Genomic DNA, 15538 nt, shown 5'->3' with positions numbered 1-15538 from the left:
TTTCATTGGAATTCTAATTAACTTACATTAGACCCATGAGTATGGGTCATTTGCATCTAGCGTCACATAAAAAAAAAAAATCGGACTACGATTGAAATTTGATGACATAAAAAATTAAAAAATATATAAAAATGACCAAAATAATAATTTTTCTCAACAAAAAATGAATTTTCCAATTATATTTTGTGTAATATAGAATTTCTTTTTTTGGTTCACAGTATAAAAATTATTTTGCAAACCAATATTAGTTAGAATAATCACTGTATAGATACAATATATATACACACAAAATATTCTAAAACACCATAAATAGAGCAACAGAGGTGCAGATATTCTTCAATGTTTCTCTGTTTTTTTTAACTTTAATTTTCATTGTAAGGTAATTGCCAGCTCTTCCTGCTACTACCAACTCTGTTTGTTTTTTTTCCTTCTCTTCTAGTGCAACAAATAGGCGGAGTTTTAATGAAAGCAGATTTAACTTTACTCAACCATTCGGAATATTGCAGAATAATTGTAAGTTAATAACTATAATAAAGGAATATATATAGAGATGTAAATCATGTTTCTTGGAAGAGGAAAAATAGAGCAAGTTCTTTAACGAGGGTTGCTGCATACGGGATCTACAAAAACTCTGGTCAATGATCCCAACTTCATGTGCTGTTCTTGAACCCTAATCTTCTTTTGAACTGGCTGGTTGGGTGACGAAGAAATGCATGATGAAGTTTCCAATTGATCATTTGAACCATTTGGGAAGCTTGAAACTTGGCTGGATTTGCGCTTTGGGGAGCTGTTTTTGTTGTGTAATATGTGTGAGATAAGATTGTAACAATCATCCACTTGTTCCTGTCAAAAAGGATAAGATTTAAAATGTCTTAGTTTCGGACATGTGATTTTATGGCAGGATTAGCATGAAAAATGATAACTTGTGCAAACCTTTCTGGTTTTTAGGACAAGAAGTAGCTGGTTTTCATAGTCAATGGAATCATTGCAAGGCTTGAACTGATGAATCACTTGAAGCATGGTGGCAGTAGCTAACACAGATGGCAGATACTGTACGATTCTTGTATCTGTTGAATCCAAATCTTTGGTCATTAAACTGCTAAAAGCCAATCATTTTGTCCATTATATACTAAAACTTACCAGATATAACTGAGAGCAGAAGATTTTCACAGCTCCAGAGAAATTCCCAGCGGATATAGTTATAGTCCTTCGCCCCGAGCCTCCTCACAATGTGATCAAGAAATGAAAGTGGGGTCACTGGATTCATCCTCCATTTGAGTGATGAAAGGACCAGAAGCTCCATTTTTTGAATGGTTTTGGCATCAAACACATATTTTGAACACTCCACCTAAAGTTTATCAGAGAGAGAATTAGCAGCAGATTAAAGACAACAAACTAAAATCCACAAAGAATATTAAGATCCAACTGAAAAAATGCTTAGTTTCAAATCATACCTGAAGATCTAAGAGAAGAGGGGCATCGGTTTCTTCAACCTTGGTAGCCAAGGAGAGACAAGTAACAGAAGCAAGCTGCATCATCCATGGCTTATTATCTGTTTGTAAAGTTGAGCTCCAAAGAAACCTGTCAAAATAATTAACAGCAAGAACAGCAGTCGTGGCTGAGAATCCATAAAAAGCATTGACTCTCAGTATCCACTCCACAGATTCTTTTCTTGCTAGTGAAAGGGGACAAATTGTATCAACAATGTTGTCGGATTTAGGACAAGATTCTTTTTCTTTGCAGAAAAGGGATTCAAGTTCTTCATCTCCCCAGAACAAATCTTGTTCCAATGCATGGAACAAGGGGAAAAAGGATGGATTTTTGGGATCGGGACAGTTGTTGTTTAAGGTAACTTCACTTTCTTCTTCTTCTTCTTCTTCTTCAAATTCTAACCATTTTTCTTCTTCGCAATAAAGGGAATCGAAGCAGGAAAATGGTGCATTTTGTTGTATATTCATCTTCTTCTGAGAAGATGGGCTCTTTCTCCTGCGTTCATTATACTCGAAAAGTGGAGAAAATTAAAGGTATAACCACTCTCTCACTCTCTCTCTCTCAATCTGAGCGGTGACCGAAGGACTCGGTTCTCAAAAACAGAGAGATAAAAGGGTGTGAGATTTTATTTATCAGAGTGGGTGTCACGCTTGTCTTTTCTTTATGCATATGGATAGATGACAATAAAAATATTTGTTTTTTTTTTTTAAATATTGGATAAATGGCAATATTTATATTTCATTATATATATATTTATACTATTTTTAGTATTTCTTTTTATATTTGGGAAGAGATTTTAAACGGGTGGGTTTCAAACTGAGCCAGTAGATCAAGAGCCTTTTGACGATTTTCAGAGTGTTGGTATTTTTTCTTCGTGTTTACTGGCGGGAAGAAAACCACAAACTAATATCCCTCCGAACCGTGAATCAAAACAAGAATTGCCTCGTTTGAATTTCTATTCAAAACTGTAACCGAGTTGGTCTCTTGTAAGACAGATTAATCCTATTTATACTTACAATAACAAGTTATATTTTTCGCTATAAAAAATTATATTTTTCACGAGTGATCTAAATAAAAAATAATCTCACAAAATTGACTCGTGAGTCCGTCTCACGAAAATTTTGTACAAGTCTATTGACCTAAGTAGCATCAGCCTTCCTTTGTCGACAGGAAGTCTTGTCTCAATTAAATAATAATAATAATAATAATAATAATAATAATCGATTACTTGCTATTTATTTCGATCCTAAAATTACAAAATTGAAACCAGATAACTATGTGCATTCGTAATCAAAATCTTAGAATTTAAGATAAATTCAAGATTTTGTAATATACATAGATAAATTCATTCACACGATTAAACTATTTAATTTTTATAAATTTGATTAATCCTTGTTTTTTACTTTTATAAAAATAAAAATATAATTATAAAGTAATTAATTATAATTAATTTGATTATGTAACAAGTGATATCGTTATTATTTTCCCTAAATCATTAAAGTTGAAATTAATAAGTTTCAATCCATATGAGTTCAAATCTTAAGAAATGTAAATCGTTAACTTTCCAAGTAAAAATGCTCCATTATTAACAATGCTATCCAAATTTTTTTTTTTTTTGATAATAACGTAATGCATAGTGACTACTTGAATTAAATTTTGAATCCAACCATATACAAATTATTATATTAATTTAGACATATGATTAAAAAAATTCAAGAACCGGAGTCGAGCACAATTTAAAATTTATTCTCTGCAAAACAAAATTAAGTGTTTTTTTAGTACAATTTACAACTATCGGCGTGAGATCTTATTTTGATTTATGTGATGTTAGAAAGAGAAGCGAAACAAAATTGAGTGTTTTTTTACATGAAAATTTGTAATTTTATTCATAACGAAAAAGTCGTAAACATTAAAGTTAAGAATTTCACGTTGTATTATTGTGGATCATATATATCTATTGTTTGGGGGAAAATGATTAGATTAGGTAATGACTAAAACTAAAGTCGCTAACCGCTTTAATAATTAGTTAACTAAAAACTATAAAAAGTTGTTGCATGATTCTCGTTAGTCAAAAGCTGCCCACAACTCAGTAATCAAAATGCGAGTACCGCTCAACTTTTCAAAATCCTCCATCATTTATCTGCCTCTTTAACATAACAGAATTTCGAAACCATTCGGGTGAAGTGATATAAACAAGGAAAAACGTGAATTTGATTTCAGGTAAAAGCGAAAAATCTCAGATTGTAGTAAGAAAAATGACAACAAAATTTTGTTTTCAAGACCTGCATCAATCTCGACACCGTATGTTGAACGTGAACACAGGGCAGGTACCATGTTTGCGAGAGGAGGGAGATCGGTTGCATTTTTTCTGAGATATATCAACTGGTTGGACACGAGTTTGATAAAAGAGTGGGTCTCTTGTGAGACGGTCTCACGAATCTTTATCTATTAGACGGTTCAACCCTACCGATATTCACAATAAAAAATAATACTCTTAACATAAAAAGTAATACTTTTTCATGAATGATCTAAATAAAATATCCGTCTCAAAAATTACGACCCGTGAGACCGTCTCACACAAGTTTTTTGCCTTGATTAAAAATAACATATCAAAATCATGTGTCTGATAAGTAGTCAACGACTGTTTAGATCAATACAATAGATATTTCACTCAAATCAATAACATCTTATCTTATTACTCGGATTGGATCAATGGTCAAAAGCACAATTTCTAGGCGACCACGGCCAATATCTATAATAAAACACCAAGTATTAGAATTTAGTATCATATAATTACAAGAGAATACTTTTGAAATACTTAGTAAAGAAACTAAAACGACTCATTTTCTACATTTATTTCCAATCTGCTTGACTTTAACTGTAAAAGAAACACAAAAAAATATATAATCCTCAACATCCACCACACGCCATGAGGCGGAAAAAAGAAAATTCAAATACTGGCGGAGAGAGGTTGATGCCCGTTGCAATGGGTATGGAGCAAAGCTTGTTGTCTTAGTATTGCTGTGGATGATAAGGAGACCGCGAATATAAACCTGTCACAAAGGATAGATTGGATTAAATTCGTAATATATATAGATATTAAGTTAGCCATTTAGCTTGATAAAAGCTATAAAATAGGTAACTTTTACCTGGAGGATAGTAGTGTGGCTCGTTGGATGGTGGGGGATACACTGAAGGAGATGGCCCTGGTGGATAAGTTGAAGGATATGTAGGTGGTTGATGATATGAGGGTGGGGGATATACTGCTGGAATAGGAGGGTATGACTGAGAAGGAGCAGGAGGTGGGGGATATACTGCTGAATTAGGAGGGTATGATGGAGATGGAGAAGGAGAAGGAGGTGGGGGATATACCGCTGGATTAGGAGGGTATGCCAGAGAAGGAGGTGGAGCTGGGACACTCGTTGGAGGATATGAAGAGACTGGAGATGCCGAGTAAAGAGGGACCTGAGAAGCTGGCGTTACCGAATATTGTGGAAGATGACTTGTAACTGGCTTCTGAAAAAAGAAGTGTTCATTAGCTTACAATGATCAACGGGACTCAATGAAAGAAAAGGACGGTTCTTGACTTACATAGGCATTAGCATAGTGGAGTATCAATCGAACTTCTCCAGCATGCCTATAGATGAAAAAACACATATATAAGCAGTCTATAAATATGTATTTGGATCGGGGTGAATATGTGGATAAATGCAGCAAACTTTAAGCTCATTCGAACAAAATTGAGCAGCAAGTGCCATAGCAAAGGCATTCATCTAATTGAAAAAAGAAAAGCTTTCTTAACAGAGCAAAAAGCATACTGCATTTAAACAAACTCATGCAGTATTTCCTAGAAAAGATATAGTCATCAAGGGATCCACTTAGTGCTCGACAAAATAGATGAATGATCAGTAGAAAGTACACTAACAGCCAATCTACACGATCTTTGGTTTCATGCATTAAAAATGTAAATCACTTCACAGTTTTTGCCTCCTCCCAAGTTCCAAATGAATCGAGTAGCCCAACTAAACTCATCACGCCCCTCAACACATTCAGTGTTTCACTGCTGATTACAATTTACAACAACATTTTAGAAAAACTTTCGGAAAGCACAAGCAAACAACTACGTGCATGTGAGCTCACTCACAATGATTCTAAAATAATCACTAGCATACAAGCTCTCTACGCACACATTGACATTCGGGGGCAGACCAGCGAAAAGGGTAAAGGGGGCTCCTAAGACGAAAAAAAAATTATTTATAATTTTTTCAAAATTACTAGTTTCTTGTCCTCCCAAATTAATTGAATCCCCCCGCTAAGCTGTTGGATCCCCCTCAACACAATTCAATATCCATTGATGATAACAATCAACATTCTAGAAAATGGTTCAAAAAGCACGATGCAGCTAACATTCGCAACTTAGTTTCGATTCATCCGCAGAGTTTACCTGCCCCTTTTGTCCTGAAGAGCCCATGCGGTATCGTCGTAACCACTGGATAAAACTCTCTGCAATTTAATCCTGGATACACCAAATTCAAAGGTAAAAAATAATGAAGCAACATTTGAAAAAGAGACACGAGATAAAAATCATTACTTTCCGCTGCCTATGAAATCATCGTAAGTCAGAGTATTGCTGTTCCACACGTTAACACTGAATTCCCTCAACCCTTCTATCAAGCTAAGCACGAATTTCTCTTGAAAAGTGGGATTCCTCCCCCCATCTACACAAATTTCACTCAAAAAAACAAATCAGAAAAAGATGGCAAAACTTTTGAATAGAACCGAGATAACACTCAGCAACTCAAATTACACAAAATTTAATGTGAATATATGAGACAGACCTTTACAAGTACGTGTTCGAAACTTGGAGCTGCCATATTCAATACAAACGTAGGGATCTTGCCTGGTGATCCATTCAGTATTTTTCAATTTGTTACAACCAACAACTGAAATCCAATCCAAAATGAAAAATTAAACATGAAATATATACATAAAAAGCAAAATCGAGACGTTATTCGCACCTGTAATCTCTAGCGATTGACCTTGGATGCCGAAAGTCGACATTGAGCAATCGATTAAGGGGAAGCGACCTCGGGTTTAGCTGTTATTCAATTTCTTCCCCGCTGTAGTGACGCAACTTGCAATAAAAAAAAACTCGAAACTGAAAATGCCCCATCTTTTGATGAAACGCGTTGGGCAATTAACGTGTAAGCATCGATGTTCCAGAAAATATGTAAACCCCAAATTAAACATTTTTAAAATAAAATAAATTAATATAAATTCTTTTTGGTTGTCTATTCCATTATCTGATTCATGACAAATTAGCTCTGGAATAAATTGATGAACCGTACAATTACTTTTGTATAATAATAATAATAATAATAATAATAATAATAATAATAACTTTGAATCCTCACACGCATCTATACATTAAATATTGGGTAAATTTATTGTGAAACAGTCCCACGAATCTTTATCTGTGAGACAGATCAACCCTATCGATATTCACAATAAAAAGTAATACTCTTAGCATAAAATATAATAATTTTTAATGGATGACCCAAATAAGATATACGTCTCACAAAATACGACCCGTGAGATCGTCTCACACAAATTTTTGTCTTAAATATTATATCTTTTTAACAAATTCAGAACTTAAAATATGAGCGTAGTGTTTTATTTATCGTAAAATATATTATATTCTATATATTCGTTTAACAAAAAAAATATTTTAGCCAATCTACTATTTGAGTAGGTTTCTTGTGAAACTGTCTCACGAATCTTTATCTGTGAGACGGATCAACCCTACCGATATTCACAATAAAAAGTAATACTTTTAACATAAAAAATAATATTTTTTCATGGATGACCTAAATAAGAGATCCGTCTCACAAAATATGACCCGTGAGACCATCTCACACAAGGTTTTGCTTTACTTTTTTTTAAAAAAAAATCCTAGTTACTACTGATGAATCTAGATTTGATGATCAACAATCATAGTTACTAAAAACCATATTCTTAATTAAAAGTATAGATAATAATAATAATAATAATATAAAATTTAATTATGTAAAAATACACCAAATTACATTATCTTCTCTAAAGCAATTGATCGTATTATAAAATTTCACAGAAAGCTTTCATAATTAAATCTTTTAAAGTATATTAAAATAGTATGTACATACGACAAATTCAGAATGATCCAACCGCAAAAGCATCCCAAACAAACCTTTAAAATAAAAGGAATAAAATGAAATGCACACCACAGGGCTGTGGACATTATGAGCATTCACAAGCATATACGTGCATAAACTACTCACTTTCAGAATCATCGTCATCTCCAAATGAAAATATCGAAGCATCCGCAGCCATTGCTTTGAACTCACTCACCTCCTCCACCGGCTTTGATGCTTTGCTTGTCGATGAATCTACTCCAACAGCCTCTTTGCTAGGCTCAGATCGAGTTGAACCTGAAGTTCCTAATGAGACGTATTCTGTTTTGCGCGTCAAATTTGGCATTTGATTTGAGTCATCTTGGCTGTTCGGTGAAGCATCTTTGGCAGTCAAAGTTGAACTAAATTGGGGAGGCTTACCAGACTGATTGGATTTTGAAGATGCGGATACTTCATCTTCATTGTCAGAGAACACATCGTCCTTGTCTTCATTCGAGTTATTAACAGCTGCAGGCTCCTCAACTGGGATGGTACTAGGTTTTGAGTTTGTAGTTGCACCGGAAGTTTGGGTAGATTCTTCAGTAGTGGTTTCTGCTGGGTTTCTTGTTGAAACAGCAGCAGCGTCATAATCTACAACGACAACTTCGACTTGGAAGCCCGGGGATGGAAGTTTTCTCTGCACACAAATATGTAAGAGTAATATTATCATATGCCACAGACTGAGCAGTGAGTTGTCTGCAACAAAATGCCACTGTTTCCATTCACAGTCAAGACAACCAGCAACAATTCTCATCATCTCTGGAACCCCAGAAACTTGGACATGAAGGAACACTCAAGAGTCGAGTTGGGAAGAAAAAGATCAACACGTGCTCGACAAGCCAGTAAACTCTAGCGCGAGCCCACAAAGTTGAAATAATCTAGAAGCAAATCATGAATTTTACCTTGTCAAAACCATCAAGATCACTTGTGTTCAGAACTTTCCGGTTCTCAATCATTGTGGTGTTTAACCAGCTGATAATCAGGAAAACTATAAATATTACAAAACGAAGGCAATAATATCACCTCTCCTTTTTTAACCACCAGGTTCTGTAAGGAAAAAAGGAGGGGAAATATCAGCACAACAAGAAGAAAATCAGATGACATCAATTTATTATACCAATAGAAGTCTCCTTGGCGATCATGAAAATGGATCTTGAAATCACCAGCCAACTCAGTTAGACCAGGCTCCCCAGGAAGGGCAAACACCATTATCCCTTTCTTGGGTGCACTAAACCAATAATCTTCAGGCTGCAAAAAACAGCACAAGACAAATACACAAGTTCTGGAAATCAAAGATTCAACCACATTGTAACAAGCCATTGCGCTGATTTTCTTATGGTTCGATGTAACTAGTTCTTAAATTTATTCAAAATTTCTGATTGATGACAACTGAAAGCAAATTAATGGAACAATGAAATCCATCCCCATAAAATAATTCATAGCCATAGCAAGCATAAGCAATTGTTAATGTGCTATCTGTGAAAGAATTCAATGCTGAAGCCACGAAAACATGCCAAAATCTGAGACTGATTGCAAGAAGGACGACTAACCGATAAATCCTTGGTTCTAGGATGCTTTTTTGTTGTGAATAGCACACCTGCAGAGTGGAGGGCATCAGGTTAGAGACAAACAATTGAAACATGGCAAAAAATGGTGTCATGACTCATGAGGCTGCACAAAATAAAGTGGTAAAAGATATATGCTGATACCAACATTCAAAAACTAAGAGAAGGGGTTGATTTACAGCATAACTAGCACACACAAGATCATACATGATAACGAGATAGAGGTTACCATTATGATCCGAAACTGTAATTGAAGGCCTGATCCAGTATGGGCATCTATGCAGCCGGAATCCTCTGAGAATGCACCTGCATCATCAATGCAATTCACGGTGATTTCAACCATCTAGTCACAGAAGCCATACACATCCTTGTTTTTCATTATACCATTCTATTATAGCATCCATGATGATGCACCATCGATCGTGAGTGCGCTAATATTGACATGAATACTAAGTTCATTGATTCCTAAATGGTACATACCTACGACCGGGCTGATTTTCTCCATTGAAGTAAACTGAGATTCGTTCAAAGTACTTGACATATCTCTACAAAAAGACAGATTGTCAAAAGGCGTTCAGAATCTTAAACAAAAAGATACGAAAGAAGATTAAAAATAATTGAGACAGCTCACAATCTGACTAGGCAGAACAAGCCCTTTCCCGTCAATACATCTTTTCTGGTTGTAGTAATCAATTGATTCCTCTGCTGTGGGAAAGAACTGAAAAATAGCAAATGATAATACAAATATGGTCATAAAACAGTACAACCACAAGAAGTCATTGCTATTAATCTGAGAACAGCTTATGAAGCATTCAAAGAAGAACCATGATAAAACTAACCTTCAGGTACAGAAGAAGACTAGAAATCATCAATCCCGTCCTTGCCATTCCTGCTTTACAATGCACAACGACAACATTTTCAATATCTTCTTTCAACCATGAATATGCGCTTTGACAAAATAACAGAATGAGCTGGATAGGAGGGCAACTGTGATCATCAAACGGAAAGCTAGCCACCTGTAGAAATTGTCAAAAGAATAATGTAATAATGACAAGAGTAAAACCGACTTCGAACCACACTATATGCAAACTTTTCTTCTTTCCAAAACAAGGACACATCAAAATACTAAAGTAAACAAGACAATACTTTCTACTATACTTAAAGAGTTGAAAATTATTAGACATGCCTCCATTCAATGAGAAGTGGAAGTTGTAAGAAGATTTATCTTGGTGCTGTATTAACACTGTGGAACCTAAATACAGGCTACACAACAGTAAACTTGAGAAAAAGAAGGGGGAAAGGAAGATAAAAAGCGTGAAAGGTTGTTAAAAGGGGGAAAATTGAACATTTGAAAGAGAGGACATCTCATAGCTTCAAAGAACAAGACATCAACCATAGTAACAAATTTAAGCGGCCCCAGGATATTAAAGGTGAGTATAGCAGCTGCTGCTAACAAGTAGGTAAACTTAAAATGATTCATGATTTTATTATTAGATTGGCTAATCGATAGAATAAGATATGACAAACAATGACAAACCTTTCCCTCAAACAATGATGCATCATACAATCTTTCAGAACAAAGGTTGTATACTTTGTATTTCCCCTGCACAATTTGAATTAGTAATCAAATAATAATAGTGGCCATGAAATGAAATGACATAAACTTGTGGGCAAAGACCAATGCACCATAATTATTCAAGCGTTGCTAGATGCCTGCCATATATTGATCATGATTATACTGACATTAAAAGACCCAGTAACAATTTCATCACCTTGTGATAAGTTTCAAAGAACCTGATTACTTCCTCCATGTGGTTCCTGTATAATCCCTAAACACGATCCTTATTCAGTTCAAATTAGAATGAATTAGCAGTGAATTCGTGTGCCAGGATTGAGAAATATGATTTGGTACCTCAACATAACCAAAAAATCCAGAGCTCATATCACCAGCGGGGAAGCCCATGGCAATAATGTTCTCTGTGATGTAAGTCATATCTAAATCAAATCCTCCTTCCTATAAAAAAATAATTGTCAGAACCGATTAGAAATGATAATGATTGTTGTCAGAGAAAAAGCCAATTTACAGGAGTATTGACAACAAGAAATACATAATGACAACTTTGACAGGCTTCATATTCTTATAAAGCAAACAAAAATTAATCCCCATCGACAAAGAAAATAATCATACCAAATAACACATCAGTGGCAGCAACATAAGCATAAATAAAGATAATTTTTATGTTTCATAATTTTTTGAAACAACCAAAAATGGAGTTTGATCCACTAGAGAACAATTAAAGTCTAAAAAAGCATTCTGCCAAAACAAGGAAATAATTGAACCGACTAAATTTATGATTATTTCGTAAATGTGTAAGCCACCTGGTATCTTCTTTTATTTTGGGATACAACATGGCGAGCTTTGACCTGCACTGCTTTCACTGCACTCTTAGATGAGTCGACAAAACCTTTTGTAATGGTGCCAATAAAGCTGGACTGGTTAGTTGGTGAAGTTCCATCGGATCTTTCATCTGATTGAGGAGATTTTGGAGACATGCGCAATCCAAACCCACTAGTGAAACGTGAAAAACTTGACTGCCCTGAATTTCCAGAGGGAGATTCATCCTTGGAACCCACAAATGGCTGGGGTATTTTTAGATTCTTTGCCCAAGTGGAGATTCCAGAAGCAGAAAACTTTGAAGGTGAGTCGCGTTGAGAATTATCAGGAGCAGATTCCACAGGATTAGACATCGGTACCTCTGCAGTTTTAATATGCGGAGGATTTGACAAATCAGAAGATTCCGAACTCATTCCAATAGCTGAGATGTTTAACACTCAGAGAAGCACAGGAACCTGGCAGCAAAAACGAAATTATGCTCCTTAAAAAGAAGGGAGGGTGCATTGACTATTGCTAAAGCACATTTCACACTGAAAACATGAAGAGATAGAAAACTCAGTGATGTCATATACACGTAGAATATACAGCACAGTGCCAATAGCTTCCACATATGAGACAAGGCAACTAAGTATAAGGTTGGAAAGCATTATTGCAACCCCGAAGCAAACTCAAGTAACTTCCTCCAAGCTGATCAACAAGAGAAGAACAAATCACCGGCAACTTTAAAAATGTGACCTCAATCATTGCTGTATGAAAACTCCAAAAAACCCGAAACCTGTTTTGTTTTGATACGGGCAAACAGCAATAGAACAGAGACCCATGATTCTATAGAAACCTGTAAACGGGTAAATTTGGCTCTAAATTGTAGAATAAACACTCATCATATCCCAATTAACATTTATACAAATGCCATTGCAATCTAACAAATCAAGTAGAAACTTGTGACCAAAGTGCCAATCATCCCCATGATTCTTCACCGAAAATGTTATCAATAGATATTATCATCCTAAACAAAAACTGAATATCAAGCCGATACCGCGACCCATGCATGAGATGAAATAACATCAATCATGCCGTATAACTGAAAAGGGAGTTAATTAGATCCCCAATTTCCGAAACTGTTGATTGATGCCCCCACCGATCCAAAATTAATCACCCATTCGTAACAGAAATCAATTACAGCGCTAGAGTCTGGTAACATTAAAATACGAACCCAAACCACTCCTAATTTACGAACATACAGACCATGATGCGAGCAGAGACATAGATGGGGTACCTGAAAGCAAAGTCAACGGCGGCGAGAGGCTTCGAGTAGCGGTGGCTGCTCACTGCTGGAGTTTCGCACACAGGAAAACAAATGCTTTCAATTATCCAAAATTCGGACCTACACAAGGACAAAAAAAAAGATCCCACCCTTGTGATTAATTTCAAGTAAAAAAATATAAAGTATAGCAGTTCCAATATGAGAATCGAGAAACAATTTCAACACTAAACCATTCTTAGAACTAGTATGTCACGTGTTTATACAATATTTTTTATAATTTATTTTGTTCATATTTAAATGAAGATTAAAATATAATTATAAGAAATAGTGACAAATTATACTGAAATTTTGATATATAAATTAAAAAAATAAATAAGAAAAAAAAACAAAAATTCAAGTAAGAATTGAATCTACAACCTCATACTTAAAAAACTAAGAATTTATCTGCTAAGCTATATGTGACTTATTTTAAAATTTTAACATTTTATTTATATATATAATTATTAAAACAGATCATGACACCAAAAGTTAGTTACTCTAGACATCTCAAACTTAATAATATAGTATAAAAGTATAGATAATATTTTGCCAAACGTTAGACTTCCCAATGTGATAAAATATTTCAATGAGCTAGTATCGTATCTACCAATTTGAAGTACTTAGGCCAATTAAGGGGCAAAACTAACAGTTAAATTTATAAAATTAAATTAACTTCAATGAAGCAAACAAACAGACAAACTGTGCACATTCAAAACATGAACTAGCTCATTGAAATCTAAAATTTTTAACTTTCCAAGGAAGTTCTCTTTTCTGAAGATATGATGGCTCTGTCTAAACTTTGTAGTTTATTTATGACTAATATATCTCAATAATATTTTCTTTTAACTTAATTTGTATTTTTTATCTTTTTAAAAATTATATTACCGCTAACATAAAATATTATTGTAAAAAAATTTAAAATTTTAACATGATCTTTAAATATTTCGCACGAAGATCATTTATACATAAAAAAAATTTAATATGCATGCAACATCGCGTACGAAATTAAGGACACTAGTATATATAATATATTAGTCTATTAATCTGTTTTTTTTTTGTAATTTTAGTTATTTTTATTCGATTTATGTATAATTGATGAATTTTAAATCTTTATAGTACAAATATATATATATGGTTATTAGTTGATTAATTTTATAATATATTTATATTATTTATGATAACTTATAAATTATATTTTTTTAAATATTTTATATATATTTTAAAATTTGTAGTATATTGGTTCGCCTAACTCGTAACTCATAACTCGTAGTGGGTTGAGTTTTAGGTTTTTCAAACTTCCTAGTTGGAGTTGGCTGAGGGTCGGGTCGGGTCGGGTCGGATGGACCTGTTTGACAATACTTGTAAGTTAAATATACATTACACACAGTTATTATTGTAACTTGTAAGTTAAAAAAATGAAGGGCCATGTTGGTCTAGGGAAANGAGATGGGGATAGTAATATCATACCCGCCCCGAACTATATCGGGGATTTAAAAAAATCCCCGAACCCGAACTCAAACCCGAAAAAATGGAGAATCTTCATCCTCGTTTCGGGTTTTCTCCACAAGACTCCAAACTCGTGGGGAAAGTTGTCATAGCTATGATTAACAATACTTGTAAGTTAAATATACATTACACACGGTTATTATTGTAACTTGTAAGTTAAAAAAATGAAGGGCCATGTTGGTCTAGGGAAATTAGTGGTCCAGCTTTCGGTGGGGTTGTCTCCTTTCTTTATCATTTATTGAATGATTGATTATGCGGTGCACACCAAATATTTTTGCGGTTTTTCAAGAGTATACAAGTGTCAATTTTGATAAGTCGGATTGAAATAAGAGTTTTATAAAAAAAAAAATCGCAATCCAAACTCGAAACATCTCGAAAACTCTAAATCCGAACTTGAGCAAAGCCGAACAACCCTATTTGATTTTTTAATAAAACATTAATACATTTTTTTTTATTTTTAACAAAATAATTGAATAAAAATAAACAAATTCAACACATAACAAAAACAATATTTTAATTCAAACACGTGATAACAAAGCTTAGCCTAAATATGATAATTATGTTTAACGGATTTAAATAACTAAATATTAGAGTTTAATAATAATTGTCTAGACTATTAATTAATTATTTGTATTATTTGTTTGTATTATCTACGTGAACTAGGATCTTGACATGTGTCGATATTGAATTTTGAATCAGAATAGGATATTGACATGTGTCTATTTGCATGCACGGGATGGATCGACGAAGCCTTAATTAATCAACAAAAGAAACAATTGTTTAGAAAATCTTAAAACATCATATGAAAATAAAAGAATAAAAAAAATCTTCAAAGATCACGAATTAATTTTGAAACTTCAAGCTTTAATTTTCCAACTTTTTGCGCCTTTTCGTATGAGTCAAACTTTGAAACAACTTATGAAAAAAAAATAAAAATGAAAGCTTTTAAAAATCCTTAATTAACAAAATTGAACTTACTTTTCAATATCAAATATCAATGGCAAACTAGTAACGTTAAAAACATCAATATTGCATTATTACTTGGTCCATCCTCATTTATAAATAAATT

The 15538-nt window shown here is 33.9% G+C and overlaps 3 protein-coding genes across 5 annotated transcripts; all 3 read right to left on the bottom strand.

Annotated features, from left to right (window-relative positions):
* Nucleotides 1-342: 342 nt before the first annotated feature.
* On the bottom strand, nucleotides 343-2140 carry LOC140957400 (cyclin-D3-2-like). The gene is made up of 4 exons (XM_073414632.1): nucleotides 1455-2140; nucleotides 1141-1348; nucleotides 934-1067; nucleotides 343-843 (listed from the first exon to the last, which is right to left on the bottom strand). Exons 1-4 carry the CDS (start codon nucleotides 1956-1958, stop codon nucleotides 595-597), a joined length of 1095 nt encoding a protein of 364 aa, XP_073270733.1. The 5' UTR covers nucleotides 1959-2140; the 3' UTR covers nucleotides 343-594.
* A 2062-nt stretch (nucleotides 2141-4202) lies between these two features.
* On the bottom strand, nucleotides 4203-6699 carry LOC140956495 (uncharacterized). The gene is made up of 7 exons (XM_073413253.1): nucleotides 6510-6699; nucleotides 6330-6434; nucleotides 6083-6209; nucleotides 5936-6007; nucleotides 5083-5128; nucleotides 4641-5007; nucleotides 4203-4544 (listed from the first exon to the last, which is right to left on the bottom strand). Exons 1-7 carry the CDS (start codon nucleotides 6550-6552, stop codon nucleotides 4504-4506), a joined length of 801 nt encoding a protein of 266 aa, XP_073269354.1. The 5' UTR covers nucleotides 6553-6699; the 3' UTR covers nucleotides 4203-4503.
* A 1008-nt stretch (nucleotides 6700-7707) lies between these two features.
* On the bottom strand, nucleotides 7708-13091 carry LOC140957035 (phosphatidylinositol 3,4,5-trisphosphate 3-phosphatase and protein-tyrosine-phosphatase PTEN2A). 3 transcript variants are annotated; one of them, XM_073414090.1, is made up of 14 exons: nucleotides 12436-12460; nucleotides 12233-12347; nucleotides 11645-12115; nucleotides 11178-11279; nucleotides 11038-11094; nucleotides 10803-10868; nucleotides 10105-10281; nucleotides 9897-9983; nucleotides 9746-9810; nucleotides 9495-9571; nucleotides 9251-9297; nucleotides 8818-8948; nucleotides 8603-8672; nucleotides 7708-8337 (listed from the first exon to the last, which is right to left on the bottom strand). In XM_073414090.1, exons 3-14 carry the CDS (start codon nucleotides 12071-12073, stop codon nucleotides 7801-7803), a joined length of 1845 nt encoding a protein of 614 aa, XP_073270191.1. In that variant the 5' UTR covers nucleotides 12074-12115; nucleotides 12233-12347; nucleotides 12436-12460; the 3' UTR covers nucleotides 7708-7800. The 3 variants fall into 3 exon arrangements, with proteins under 3 accessions (XP_073270191.1, XP_073270189.1, XP_073270190.1); XM_073414088.1 differs by lacking the exons at nucleotides 12233-12347; nucleotides 12436-12460 and adding an exon at nucleotides 12937-13091; XM_073414089.1 differs by having other exon boundaries at nucleotides 12233-12467.
* Between the last annotated feature and the right edge of the window lie 2447 nt (nucleotides 13092-15538).

This window comes from Primulina huaijiensis, chromosome 14, assembly GCF_012295235.1.
Source record: "Primulina huaijiensis isolate GDHJ02 chromosome 14, ASM1229523v2, whole genome shotgun sequence".
NCBI classification, from domain to species: domain Eukaryota; kingdom Viridiplantae; phylum Streptophyta; class Magnoliopsida; order Lamiales; family Gesneriaceae; genus Primulina; species Primulina huaijiensis.
This window is presented reverse-complemented; position numbering and strand designations above follow the sequence as displayed.